At 33.7% G+C, this 14669-nt stretch overlaps 2 protein-coding genes across 2 annotated transcripts; one reads left to right on the forward strand and one right to left on the reverse strand.

The window, feature by feature from the left end:
• Positions 1-1781: 1781 nt before the first annotated feature.
• Positions 1782-3984, reverse strand: LOC142624103 (early light-induced protein 1, chloroplastic-like). The gene is made up of 3 exons (XM_075797608.1): positions 3732-3984; positions 2680-2718; positions 1782-2154 (listed from the first exon to the last, which is right to left on the reverse strand). Exons 1-3 carry the CDS (start codon positions 3891-3893, stop codon positions 1810-1812), a joined length of 546 nt encoding a protein of 181 aa, XP_075653723.1. The 5' UTR covers positions 3894-3984; the 3' UTR covers positions 1782-1809.
• A 2632-nt stretch (positions 3985-6616) lies between these two features.
• LOC142626421 (folate-biopterin transporter 1, chloroplastic) lies at positions 6617-14495 on the forward strand. The gene is made up of 9 exons (XM_075800244.1): positions 6617-6860; positions 9652-9884; positions 10200-10264; positions 10371-10533; positions 11289-11437; positions 11527-11781; positions 11895-12063; positions 12174-12266; positions 13986-14495. The coding sequence occupies exons 1-9, from the start codon at positions 6617-6619 to the stop codon at positions 14280-14282; spliced, it is 1668 nt and encodes a 555-aa protein (XP_075656359.1). The 3' UTR covers positions 14283-14495.
• Positions 14496-14669: the final 174 nt, after the last annotated feature.

Genomic DNA, 14669 nt, shown 5'->3' on the forward strand with positions numbered 1-14669 from the left:
GTTCAACAGTGGCTTTGTCCCTGTCCACATCCAGTGCATCTTCGAGGAAAGGAACCAAGCGGACTTCTTTAATCTTTAGTACTGATAGCTAATTTTGTACTCACACCTCCCTTTCTCTATTTTGTACCTATTATTTTCGAATGCCTTGGGTATTTCATGCACGCTAGACTTTGTAATTTGTAGTTTTGTTTAATTATATTCCCTTTTGCCAAAAAATGTAAATATTAATTTTTGAGCTTTTGAATAATTATTACTCAAATGAGGTGTTTGCCAATAAAAAATTTGATAAAATTGTTTCTAAACCAAAATTAAAATAAAATTATGCTACGATTTGTTTTGGTATTAATGCTATATAGAAAATGAGATACTCTTTGGAAAATTATCTCATTTAAATTTAATAGTGGCCTTAAAATGAGATAGAAGTGTATTCAATGGTACTTATATTGACTCTTAACTTCTTTTATTTAGCATGCCGTGAGATAAATTTTTTTTCCCAATATTAGAAATAGAAACTAATAAAGGTATAAATAGAAGGAACAAAAAAAAAAAAAGGTTTGAGAATGGGTCTCGGTCAAAATAAATTGAAATTTGAGTCGAGATTTAAGAAAATGATTAGTTGTTTCAATTTATTGCATGAAACAAATATTTTGGCCATTTTGACTGTAATAGACTTAGAATTGATGACTATGTAAATTTGTAATACATAAACATTGAACCACCTAGATAGATAGATAACACTCAAAATTGAGTGAATAATTACATAAGTGATCTAACATAGCAATAGCTTTGACACACACACACACACACACACACATATATATAAAAATATATATATATATATATATATATATATAGAATATATCAATTAGTCATGAGAGTAGTAAGTATTTATTTTTGAGTTTTGAATAGTTATTACTCAAATGAAGTCAAGTGACAATAAAATTATGCTATGTTTGTTTTGACATTAATGTAATCTAAAAATGAGTTTTTTTTTTTTTGAAAAACTATCTCATTTCGTTATATTTGGTAGTGGCCTCAAAATGAAATAGAGTTATTTTTAAAAGGTTTCATTTGTTTTTTAACTTTTTTTTTTATTTAGTATTGGCGTGAAATAAAGTTGTTTTTCAAAAAAATTTAGTTGAAAACTGTCTCTAAAAAATAAATCATATTTTTAATAATATTTTTCATTAGTCAAAGATAATTTTCTTTTGAATTATTATTTTTATGTTACTTATAAATATAAAAAAACACGAAAAATTATTTTCACAAAAAAATTTCCATCGAGAATTAGCTTGAAATTGTAATTTGTATCATGCATGCAAGTTTGCAAATATTATGTTTGCATTAAGTCCTATTGTATTACGTACGTGGATCGTACTTGCACCACTAAAAGTCAACATATTTCATGTTATGAGGTCATAGTTTCGCTTTGAGGTAGTTATAAATATAAAATATCTACTATGAAAGGCTTGTAATTAACTAATTATCATCTAATACAACACACATTTTATTCACTTTGTTCTATTGCAGATCCACTCTACAAGCCACGAGGAATATAAATTGAAATATTAATGTGAATCTTAGAGCTTAAAATTTTCAAATCTTTCTGTGTTATGGCAGCAACGAGAGTAGATAAACATATTTAGAGAGGACCGCTAATTTTGATAAACTTGTTTGTTTATAAGTTTTTAATCCTTTATAAAATTGAAATCTAATTTACTGAAAAATAGATTACATAATTTGCTTTCCAAATTACATGGAAATTCAATATTCATTTACACAAGTTGGCCTAGTCAGTACATCAGAGACCTAAATAAGGGTTCCACCCTTAACATACTCGGTGAGGGCTAGAGCAACCAAACCCAACATGGCAAACCTCCCATTCCACATCTCAGCATCTGAGGTCATCACCCCCTCTGACTTGGACTCCACGCTGATTCCCTTAAACAAAGGAATCAGAGATGCAAGAGTAAGCACAATGCTAGTTCCTAAGAACCATGGGATTCCACCATTTGATATCTGGGCAAACACATTCTCGCCACTGGATAACTCCACTACCATTGCAGAAACAAAGCCTATCATTGCTAGTCTGCCATTGATCCTCTCTGGTGCAGCCCCACTGAATGCCAACAAGTCTAAGAAGTTTGTGCTGACCTGTCAATCACTGTGAAGCACCCGTCAAAAAATACTCTTAACTAATGTTATACACGTACATAACTATTAACAATTTTCCATAAAGGTTGACATGACTTACTTTGCTTGGAGCTTAATAAAAGTATGATTATTTAGTAGAAACAAGTAAGAATTATATTACTTTCATCGGAACAAGTTATATTACTAGTTATAATTGTATCTCTAGTATTACTCAAAAAGTAAAAAAATGAATAAAATTAACAGACAAAAATTTCACAAAATCAAAGTGACATATTTTAAGTTGTGCATAATTAAATTTGGATTAATAATAAAATTATGTGAAAATAATTTTGCTCTAATTATAATTTGCTAAGTAAGTTGTGAAAAAAATTAATGAATAACTTTGTGTGCTTAAACAAATTGGTAAAAAAAATGGATCTTCAAGAAATATTGTTATTGTATATCTAGGCTTAATGAGGGGGAAAAAAAAAAGAAAAAAAAAGAGAGAAAAAAGAGGTGAAGTGTCTCTGGGTTCAGGGTAGTTACCTTGGGTGTTGAAATTGTCACAAACTCTGGGTGCTCTTTCTGCAAAGTGCAAAGACAAAGAATCGCACGGTCATGAACTTTACTTATAAATCAATTAGCATATCATAATAATATGAATGTTAAATTATTTCTATCAGATTTTGAATTTTCCACAAAAATAAGAATAAAAATATCATGATGCATAGATTTCATCAATGTTATAAATATCGTTTCGGACCCGTTTCGGTTTGTTCATTAGAACGGAATAATATTTCAGTACTGGCTTATTTTCTCGTACGTTTCGGGCTTACCACTATTTTATATATATATATTTTTTTTTATTTTTTATTATTGATAAAAAAAATCCATGTAATAAATTATTAAAGGTTTTAAAGTTATAAGTAAATATTTCAACTAATAGGTTATCTTTAATCTCAAATATCAATTCAACAACAACAACAACTATTAGTACAATTATACATAGAATATAATGAGGGTAATAATATGAAAGGAAAAAAGAAGAAGACAAAACTAGATGTTAATTTTAAGATTAGTTGTAGGATCATAATTATTTCACAACTTTTTTATCATAACTCTGACATGGCAAATTATGTGGTTAACCATCAATCAAATATTAGACCATAATATTTTTTTCATCAATCACACTCTCTCATAATGATGTGACAAAAAGTTGTAAAATTTTTTTATAGTCGTATGGTTTTTCTAATTTTAGTGACTGGAATTAAAACGCTGAAAGTTTCCTTTTTATTATGAGTCACGTGAGGTTCACAAAAACAAAACAAAGAATTTTTTTTTTTAATTAAATTCAAGTGGACAAAACAAAAGAGCTTGTAAGGAAACGAGTATTACGCGGGGCTCACAAACACCACAAAATAAAGAATTGCTTTTGTTGTTCAAAAAACAAAAACCAAAGAAGAGGTAGTCAGGTAGTAGACCGAAACCAGAAGAAGAAAGAAAGAAAGAAAGAAAGAAAGAAACCCAGAAGGAGAGGTAGGAAATCTTTTTTCTTTTTCTTTTTTTCTTTTTTTCACGATGAGGTAGCATTTCATTACCTTTGCCATGCAACGCACTCGCATGCTGCTAGTATTTCTTGGCACAGGTGACACATAACTAGTGGGAATAGTTAGAAACTGGTTTACCCTAGTAGACCTGTTTGAAACTACACGGGTCAAAGGGCTTGCCAAGATGGATTGCATTGCAGATGAGGCTGCCATTATCAAAGAGCTTTTATATATGGAACTCACTAATAGGCTATGAGTGATCAAGTAGGAACTAGGTACGTAATAGAAAATGAAGTAGTAAGTGGTTGTGGCACTTATGTTTGGTCCCAGAGAGTGATATATATAGAGAGAGTGTCGGAGGATCAGCAAGCCGAGCAGTGGATATTTAGGATCCACGTCTCGCATATTATGGTAGAGTTTTGTTTTTTTGTTACAATAGGCATCATGTGTTCTTGAAAGGTCATTGATTGACTCGGGCTCAGTTGTCGACAAATGGGTGTCGGTACGTACGTAATGGACGTGGCACGACTTTAGGCTCATCAGAACTTTCCACCCGCTGTGAGTTTACGGCCCAAATGGTTCGAGATTTTCACTCGTTGATTTTTGAAGGGACGATGCATGCCATTCCACATTTCTTTGTTCTTCGACTCACCTCTCACATTGTGCCACGGTTGCATACTTTGATCACTACCAAAGTTTGATACGCAGTTGATTTGATTAGATAATAGCAACGTTTTTGTTTGATGGTAAAAGTTGGTAATAACTCACAACTTTATAAATGGGAAGCAGTTACTAAAGTAAAAAAATAATAAAAATAGTAAGTTTATATGTAAATTAATAAGAATTTGTTATTAAAATAGTTTGTAAAAAAATTGGTGAGTATAGCATTATTTTTTTTTAAGCATCAATGATATTGTTTAAGGGGAGTAAGATGTAATTTTATGAAATAAAATTGCTAAAATTAGTGTGTATATATATATATATATTTTTTTTTTTTTTAATTAGTCCAACAGTGGCTTTGTCCCTATCCAAAACAGTTAATTTATAAAAGTGTTGTAAAAAAATTTGTGAGTATAACATTATTTATTTTTAAAATCAGTGATATTGTTTAAGAGAGCAAAATGTAATTTTATGAAACAAAATTGCTAAAATTAATACATATATATATATATATATAATAATAATTTTTTTTTTTTAAAAATTTAGTCCAACAGTGGCTTTGTCCCTGTCCACATCCACTGAATCTTCCAGGAAAGGAACCAAGGGACTTTTTGGCAAAGGAAGGGTCTCTTTGTAGTGATAGCTTTACTTTGTACTCAAACTCCCTTTCTCTATTTTGTATTATTTTCGAATGCTTTGCGTATTTCCTACACGCTAGACTTTGTAATCTATAGTTTTGTTTAATTATATTCCCTTTTGCCAAAAAAATGTAAATATTAATTTTTGAGTTTTGAATAATTATTACTCAAATGAGGTGTTTGACAATAAAAAATTTGATAAAGTTGTTTCTAAACCAAAATTAAAATAAAATTACCCTACGATTTGTTTTGGTATTAATGTTATTTAGAAAATGAGATACTTTTTGAAAAATTATCTAATTTAAATTTAATAGTCACCTCAAAATGATATAGAATTGTATTCAATAGTATTTATATTGATTTTTAACTTCCTTTATTTAACATGTCGCGAGATAAAATTTTTTTCCAAAATATTTTAGCCAAAAACAATTTTTAAAAAATAAATTATATATTTGCGAAATATGATTTTCCATTGACCAAAAATAAAATTTTTTGAATTTTTTTATATTACCAAATATAGAAAAAAAGCAAAAAAAATCATAAAAGGTTGTAAGGATACAATTTGTACCTAAACCCAATATAGGGAGGGAATAAGCCCAAATAGCCCAATACAATGAATTTGTAGAGAGTGGATTTGAAATTTAGGTTCTAACAAATTTGTATATCAATTATAATGGGCCAAGATCACAATAGAAACAAGTTTATGTAAGGTAAATCATCATTGGACTCAATCCAAGTAGGTTAACTCTTCTTTATATGTATCCCTCACTTAATAACAGATTACAAATATTATTCCTCAGTCTAAAGTGTTTTTCTTTCCTTCTTCCCGATCTCCCTATCCTGAGTGTCTCCTCTCCTTTTTATACCAGCCTTTCTCCTCTCCCTAGCTTCCACATATGGATCAAATTGTTGGTTTGGATACTTGTTCCACTAGTACCTTCCTGAAACCTTTGGAAGTAGCTGTAAGGCTGAACAGTGATACTCAGGCATCACTTCCTCATTAATGCGGCTGGAGAGTTAGCTACAATGCATTCAATGCGGTGATAGTAACTTTCTCTTAGATATTTCATAGTTTTTCTTTGCCCTATATTCTCACGAGGTTATCCTTATCTACAAGATCTCCTAGAACGTTGCATTTGGGTGGCAGACTGCACCTTCCGACCTCAGCTTTGCTCAGCTGAGGAAGTATTTCTCCTCGGACCACATTCTCGGATGATCTTGATCAAACTTTTACCTCTTTACTTACTAACACGAATTCTTGAGAAGATATTTTCCTATCCTCAGATTATTTAACTTCCTCGGATTGGGTCTCTGACCTAATAAATACATAGATATGTATTCTTGGACCTATCACCCCCACAAGTTTTCCAATAAAAACTAGCTTAAAATGGTAATTTGAGTAACTTTATCCTCACAAACGAAAATGAAAGGAGAGAAAGATTGATAGATAAACTAAAATAAAAAATAAAATAAAAATAATGAAAAGAAATCAAATCTAAAAACCAAATTAAACAAATTAAAAACACATTACCAAACATATAAATTATAAATATCTTTTTTTGGCCGAATAAAAAAATTTTAAAAATAAAATTCAGTTACTATTTTAGTATTTTTGCTCCTCCTTTATAAAAGAAAGAAATGGCAAAACCGTCGACTTTTTCTTCTTCTTCTTCAATAGTCTCAATCGTACCCTTTCAATTCCAAAACCCAATTTTGTCCTTCATTTCCTTTTACCCAATCTCACCACCTCTGCTCTCTCGGACTCGACGGAGGAGACGGAAGCTGCCGGAGAGGGACATGTCGGTCGCCGTTCCGATGCCGCCGGCGCCGTCTCACCGGTGGGACAATGAAGACCAGGGTCCACTTTTGGATTCCAGAACCGGTACGTACGTTTTTTTTATTTTTACCGATTTGGGTTGTGTTTGGTTGCTGAGAAAATTATGGGGTCTTGGAAATTGTGGTTGGGAGTGTAGCCGCGTAGGCATAGACAAGAGGATTTTTTTTTTTTAATGTTTAATTTTGATGATGATGATGATGATGATGCAATTGGAGCTGATTGGTTTAGGTTGTGAATGCATGAAGATTTTGAATTGATAACGAAATTGATGTCACAGTGACACTAACACTGTGCTTGGAAGTTCACGAAGGAATAGGATGGAGTGTGTGTATGCTTTCTAGTGTGTTTGAAGGGAAGGAAAAGACATAAATACATAACTATGAGTATGTTGATTAGTAATTATATTTGTTTTTGTTTTAGGCTTTGTTTGAAACTTCATAAAAGGAATGGAATGAGTGCATTATCAAGGAAGGAAAAGAAATGGAATCTTTTTTTTTTTTTGTTGATAATTCGATAGTTGGGGGAATGGGATTTGAATGATGTGTCCATTGTCAGTTGAGTTACAGGCTCTTGGTGGAAAATGTATGGAATTAAATTGTCTTGTTTGGATGTTTTGGAAGAAATGGAATGTAAGTAACTTTCTTTGGGAATATCACGAGAGAGAATGAAAAGGAATAATTTTATAAAAACATACCTATTATATCTCTCCTTTAATAATAAAAAACAATATAAAATGTTATCATTTGTTTCAATATTTTTATTATTTTTAAATGATTAGTAGGAAAAAAGAGGGATAGTAACTTGAGATTGTTTGGTCATATTTAGAAGAGAACTATTAATGTACTAGTAAAAATGGGTGAGTGGATTTAGGTTTGGGGAAAGAAAAAGCTAGAGGAAAACCAAAAATTAACTTTAGTACAAGTAGTAAAAAATGACTTGTCAGTTAAGGAAGTCAGAGAGAATGCGACTTCAAATAGAATAAAATAGAGTGGCAAAAAAGATTTCTAACCCCAAAGGGCTGGTCTAGTGGTTCCCAATGCCTCATGAGATTTATGAGTTTTTAGGTTCAAAAATTTTATTCAGCATCTTGGGATCACTCCCAAAGGATTCCTTCCTATAATTACCTGGTGTGTTTGGGACAAGGGACAACACACGTGACATACCGAAGGGATTAGTTAGGTGCTCTGTGAGCTCTAGACACCCACCTTAGCTAAGAAAAAAGGTTAAGGATCTATGGCCAACTCCAAAAATTTGGGACTATACAAAAGGCAAACTGATCATGATGATGACTGAAAATTATAGCTCATTTTGTGTAAGACAGCAAGATCCGATTACAAAAATTAAGAGGTAGGGAAAAAAAAAAGATGTATCATTAGGTAGAATGAGGCAAATAGTAAGGGGGGGGTATTACAAAAAAAATTGTGAAAGATAAACGGGAATTATGGACATTTTAGAAAATTTCATTAAACTCCATTTCATTCTCTCCAATTTCCTTCAATCTTGGGAGAACGAAAAAATGGGCTATTTAGGAAAAGGAAGGAATGAGTGTTTCTTCCTAGCCATCCATTCCCTTTTATTTAAAATTCCAAACAAAGGAATGTTCTTTTGGTTCCCTCCTACTTAAACTCCAAAACAAGGGAATTGAAGGAATATTCTTAAAAGATTCTTTCCATTCCATTTCTTTCCGCCCATTTCCCTCCTAAATAGGCTGAAAGAATTGAGGATAACAATGTAACTTCTTATTAATTTCTTAAGTAATAGTGATAATGGATTTGTTAGACAAAATGCATGTAAATGAATGGAATGGAATTGGCATTCCCTCCTTGCCAATTCATTCCTTTCTACTAAATTCCTAAATAAGGAGATATATGGAACCCTCCCAAATAAAAGAATTCAGAATGAATCAAATCTCCCCAAGTAGGATTCAAACCTACGACTGGACAGTTAACAACTGACCACTCTACCACAGAGTTGCTGAAGCACAATGGGGAATTAGGTCTCCAAGCAAGTTGAAAGTCTTATCCAGTGAGCTCTGACTCCAATAGCATTTTTTTTTGCAGGTATAGGTGAGGTATTGGGTTGAAGACCAATGAGAAACAAGTGTTTATTAAAAAGAAAAAGTAATTTTTAGAAATTATAATTTTAGCTTTGTAACTTAAATGAGGTTGACTGGGGCCAGTGACTCTTTTATTCAACACCTATATTATTTTGTTGATTTGGTCTTTTTCTTATGTTGGAGGTCTGTTGGGTATACAGGCTAAACAGTGGGAGGCAATTCTCTCCCATCTTTTGAACCCTATAGACATTATTAACACTTCTATTTTTGGAGGGCAGAAAAGTTTACTAGCTAGGATGGCTAATGCTCATGTACCGTTATTAATTTTCAAGCTTTGAGAAATTTAAGCTGAAAATAGGTGTTACATGTGTTAATTTGGAGTGCTCATTGTGCTGGGGAATTCTTTGATTGAATACTTTTGGGCATCTTTAAGCTTATTGGAACTTAACTTGGAGACTGGGTGGTATATTTTTTGAATTAAATACTTGAGTTGATTGAGGTTGAGGGCCTCCTTGGTTGAACCTTATTGATTATTTTCTAGCTTTCAGAAACTAATCTTGACCAGGAGTGGCATTTTAGTCTTTTTCCCCATATCAAGAAACACACCAAGGTGTTATCTGAGGATATAGTTTTGGCTTCAATGCTTCCTCCTCTGCCCTTATTTCTTGCTCCTTCATTCTTACTTTCTAATTCTTAAAAAAAATATATTTGGGTGATGTGTCCTGGTTCATGGCCCCTATCCTGTGTTTGTCTAATATTTTATATGCATGCTTTATGCAGGTGCAGGAAAAGGGGATATGTTAGCAACAGATGTGGAAGGAGAGACATCCTCTTCTAGTAAAACTGCCCGCAAGAACAAATATCAAATGGGTGCTATAAAATGCTTTGGGGTGGATTTATCCCCAGATAATGTTGCAGTTGCTATGGTTTATTTTGTGCAAGGTGTATTAGGCCTTGCAAGGCTTGCTGTCAATTTTTACTTAAAGGACGATTTGCATCTAGATCCTGCAGAGGTATGTGATTTTGATTAGTTCTGTTGATCATCTTAGGAATTTTAGATTAGATATCTAACTTACGCATTGTTCCTTCCTTTAATGGTGTGACTGCAAAGAGTAACTCATGACCCTTTCCAATGATGTAATATTATGACCAATGTTCTCAGAGGCTTTCTGCTTATACTTTAAAAAAAAAAATAAATTCTGTTTATACAGCATTCTTTTAAAGGTTAGAAATGTATGCGAGGAAACTTTATCTTTTCTTTAAGCTAACTAGTTAATTTATTTTTATTTTTTATTGAGAGCACTGACAAAGTATATGTGGTTGACTAGACAGCTGTCATATCTGGTTTTTCTGCATTACCATGGCTTATCAAACCTCTATATGGGTTTATTAGGTGCGACCGTCTATCTTATATCTCTCCCCAATTTTCTTTCCGGTTATCTAGGAAGTGTATGTATTTTTGTCTGTATTTCATTTGAGGAATTGATTGGTTACTGCAGTGATTCTGTTCCACTTTTCGGTTACCGAAGAAGGTCATACCTCATTCTATCAGGACTTCTTGGTGCACTCTCATGGAGTTTGATGGCCAGCTTTGTTGACAGCAAGTATGATGCTGCTTTCTGCATACTTCTAGGATCACTTTCTGTTGCCTTCTCTGATGTTGTAAGTATCCCTTATAAAACGCTGCGACGTTAGTTATTGTTAATGAATGATTGTGTGTTATGCAAGCTATATATTCTTATGAATTGCATATCGAGCTTTACAAATATTTGCTACCATAATGTAGGGTTCACATATTTTTCAGTTTTTCATTGTTGGAAGCCAAGGGTTTACATATAGAAATTTCTTAGATGGAGATGTCATTGCATCTACAGTGCCTTAAAACATTTCCCTCTACGTGTGAACCTAGCACCTGCACTTGCTATTAATGATATGCTACCCCAAATCCTCAGAGAACAAAGGCAAGGCCTGGACTGAGATCATCTGTAATAACTTATAAAGTTGGAAAGTAACTGCCTACAAGCTATGACCACTCTAACAACCAAAAAGACAAAAATTCCTGTATTTCTGGATAAATTATTACCACAATCCTACCAATCCATAATTTCCAAAACCCTATCCTTATTGCTAGTCTTGGGAGCATTTTGCCGAAGATCTTACCATTACAGAATAGGTCACAGGAAAGCAGCAAGCCCAGGACTTTTACCTTGTAAATGAAGGCTTGCATTGATGTCTAAATAACATGTGACAAAGTATATTAATTGGTTTCCCTTAGGACGTCCATCTCTATTGGATGTTTGACTTCCATCTAATGTCAAAGATAGACAAGGAAATTTTTTTGCTTGATTTTGGGTGTCTCACTATTCATTTTTGTGGCATACTTTACAAATTATGTCAAAAACTGAAGTACATTGTAGGTTGTAGATTCCATGGTTGTAGAAAGGGCTCGTGGTGAGTCACAAAGCATGTCAGGATCACTCCAGTCTTTATGTTGGGGATCCTCAGCTTTTGGTGGAATTGTGAGTGCCTATTTTAGTGGCTCCCTGGTGGATGCTTATGGTGTAAGGTACCTAAGGTCGATTGTGTATGTAGATAATTTCCTATGACTGATAATGATCCAAAGCAATCATTTTGGTTACAATTTTAATTTCTCAGGTTTGTTTTTGGAATCACGGCTTTGCTACCATTGATTACTTCTGCAGTTGCTGTTCTTGTAAGAGAACAGCCTGTGCGTGGTCCAACAAGGGGAACAAATCTTCCTTTGGCCAGTCTTAGCTTTATTGAAGGTTCAAAGCAGAGCATAATTCAGTTGTGGGATGCTGTCAGGCAGCGCAGTGTACTTCTTCCTACTTTGTTTATATTTCTGTGGCAGGCAACACCGCAGTCAGACTCTGCCATGTTCTACTTTACGTATGTCCAATTTGTGAATGTCTTTCATTACTATTTGTAACCTTTCAGCTTTAGCATTTACATTGAATCTGCAATAATCTTATTCATCTATTGACATTTTAAATTTGTCACAGCACAAATAAGCTTGGTTTCACCCCAGAATTTTTAGGCCGTGTGAAGCTTGTTACTTCAGTGGCATCACTGCTCGGTGTTGGACTTTATAATGGATTCCTAAAGAATGTTCCACTACATAAGATTTTTCTTGTAACAACCATTTTCGGTTCAGCTCTTGGGATGACTCAGGTTTACTTCTAAGGTTATTTGAGATGATGTACATTTTTGTTCAAGTATGCCCAATGATTTTTTTCGTCCTTTTTTTAATTGTTGTTTTTCTATTGTTGGTTTTTGGTCAGGTTTTTCTTGTAACTGGTTTGAATCGGAAGTTTGGTATAAGTGATGAGTGGTTTGCTATCGGGGATTCTTTGATTTTAACAGTTCTTGGTCAGGTGATGTACATGTTTCTATTTGTGCCGTTTTACTTTGCTGCACATTTGGTGAAAACCATTTTTTGTGTTAACTCTTGCTGTGACTGTCCTAAAGTATGCATTTGACTTTCCTTAATTTGGAAGGCAGTAGTTTCCATAGCATAATGGCTGGAGACTTGCCTGGCTCCGGTCACTGCTTACTAGGAAGGTCTTTTAGTTTCCTTGACGAAATGTTTAATGCATATTTGGGTTGTTTGGTTTAAATCTTGTTGGAGATAGTTTTGGATCTAAATATATAGATTAATAATTAAATAAAGAGTAAAATGCACTAACAACTCTTGATATTTTATTTAGTTGCACTAGAATCTTGTTGACTTTCCTGCCTTCCTTGGCTCAAATTGCAATAAGAGACAACAGCTTAGAAGGAACAACAATCCCTGAGAGGTTCCGAATTATGGGTTTGTTTGCAAGTAATCAATTTGAGTCACAACTGACTTAATGGCTCCATACCAGCCCTTCTTTTCGGCCTTCCATCTCTGCAGCAACTCATGCTCTCATTCAATTAGTTCTTGTCCATACAAGTCTCTCATTCAAAGTTCTCGTCCATACAAGTCCCACTTTCTCTGGGCACCCAAAACAAGCTTATAGCTATATTTCTAAGCAATGACTAGCTCTAAGGCCTTTTATTGTTGTTCCTGGCATTAATGCCAAGTTTCTCTGCACTGTGTTTCAAGAACATTAAATTCACAGGTAACGGGTATGAAATCAGTTGTACCCGGATCTGAAATCTCACTGTTCATGAGGATCTTGCTAGGTGGGAATTACTTGTTTGAATCCATCTTCGATCCTCTAATGGGGCAACTAGGTTTTGAGAGAGAGTGGCTTTGAATACGCTCTTGATTACTTCCTTTTTCTTGTTGACAACTCTTTTTTCCCCTCCATTTTTTTCTTTATATTTTCTCACATGCCTTGTGAGACTAGCACATGGTAAATCATTATTATCAATTTGGACGGAGTGTTGACCTAAATGAGCTAGTTTTGTCTTCTTCTTCTTCTTCTTTTTTTTTTTTTTTTTTTTTGTGTGTGTGTGGCTAACGTGGGTTTCCTGCGCTTCTTGAGTACTGTACTATTCCATTAGGTGTGTGTAGTGTCCCGTCCCACACACACCAGATAATTTCAACAAGAAATTCTTTGGGGGGTGGTCTTAAGAGGCTAATTAGTAGTTTTGAACTTAGGACATCATGGATCTCATTAGGCCTTGGGAACCAATGCTAGCTTGGTAGGAGCTAGTTACTACTTCTTGATATTTGAAGACTTATATTGGCTAAAAAAAAATTAGTTCAGGGGGGTTGGTATAACTAGATAAAATCATAAAAGTTCAAAGTTGTCGGTACTTTTACCTTAAATAAATAGAATCCCAGGGAAGTTAGAAAGTTCTATCCAAAGACATACATGGTTCCTTTAAGGAATAGACTATAACATAGGTTCTATGTTTGATATGATGAATCTAATGTAGCCACATGCATGAGATGATATATGTTCTTTTTCAGTACCATTGTTTTCTGCTCAACCATTTATTACTTCTAATGGATCTTGTCCATGCCTCTCTCTTTTTTTTTCCTTTCTTTTTTCCCTTAGAATCATTTAGCGCAAAAAAAAAAAAAAAAAACTGTTTTGTCCCTTGTTTTGCACATTGATCCTGCTGATTCTAGTATGAAACTAATTGTAAATTTATTGCAGGCTTCTTTCATGCCCGTTCTTGTGTTAGCAGCAAGATTATGTCCCGAGGGAATGGAAGCCACACTTTTTGCAACACTAATGTCTATATCAAATGGAGGAAGCGTTGTTGGGGGGCTAATAGGTGCTGGTCTGACCCAGGTCTTTGGGATTACGAAAGACAGTTTTGACAACTTAGCCACATTGATAATACTTTGCAATCTCAGCTCATTGTTGCCTTTGCCTCTCCTTGGCCTCCTTCCAAGGGATATTCCTGATTCTAACAAGGAAAGTGAAGATGTTGAAATGAAGTGTAATTGATTTCTGAATGTTTGCATCCTCCTTATCCTAGGCTAGGCGCATCACCCTCCAATAATATACTTCAAGCCCTTAGCAAAATTTTTAGCCTTTTGCTCTTCTATAGCTTATAAATGAGAGTTTGTAAATATTACGATGTATGTCCCCCTTTTTTGAGTTTGAAATGATATTTCCACATTTTATTGTGTTTGAAATGATAATTTCAAGTTGATCGCTGCTGTTGCTATGACCTTGAGAGACATTCTTTTTTTGGTGCAGAACTTGAGAGATGATCTGGATTGCGAATACCTGTAAGACAAGTTAGAGTTGATCAGGGAGCATTTCTGTGGTGCCTGCTTGAGCTCTTCAATAACATAGTTAGATAGGGTTCCTCTTTTTTTTTTTTTTCCT

The sequence above is a fragment of the Castanea sativa genome, chromosome 2 (genome assembly GCF_040712315.1).
Source record: "Castanea sativa cultivar Marrone di Chiusa Pesio chromosome 2, ASM4071231v1".
NCBI lineage: Eukaryota > Viridiplantae > Streptophyta > Magnoliopsida > Fagales > Fagaceae > Castanea > Castanea sativa.

What these genes read in the sequence shown, in the direction of transcription:
- LOC142624103 (XM_075797608.1), bottom strand. Translation starts at nt 3,893, where the DNA reads ATGGCAGCCTCATCTGCAATGCAATCCATCTTGGCAAGCCCTTTGACC. An exon ending in GAGTGCGTTGCATGGCAAAG is followed by an intron (nt 2,719 to 3,731) that starts GTAATGAAATGC and finishes TGCACTTTGCAG; the next exon opens with AAAGAGCACCCAGAGTTTGT. An exon ending in TGACAATTTCAACACCCAAG is followed by an intron (nt 2,155 to 2,679) that starts GTAACTACCCTG and finishes AGTGATTGACAG; the next exon opens with GTCAGCACAAACTTCTTAGA.
- LOC142626421 (XM_075800244.1), top strand. Translation starts at nt 6,617, where the DNA reads ATGGCAAAACCGTCGACTTTTTCTTCTTCTTCTTCAATAGTCTCAATC. An exon ending in TCTGCCATGTTCTACTTTAC is followed by an intron (nt 11,782 to 11,894) that starts GTATGTCCAATT and finishes AATTTGTCACAG; the next exon opens with CACAAATAAGCTTGGTTTCA. An exon ending in TTTTAACAGTTCTTGGTCAG is followed by an intron (nt 12,267 to 13,985) that starts GTGATGTACATG and finishes AATTTATTGCAG; the next exon opens with GCTTCTTTCATGCCCGTTCT.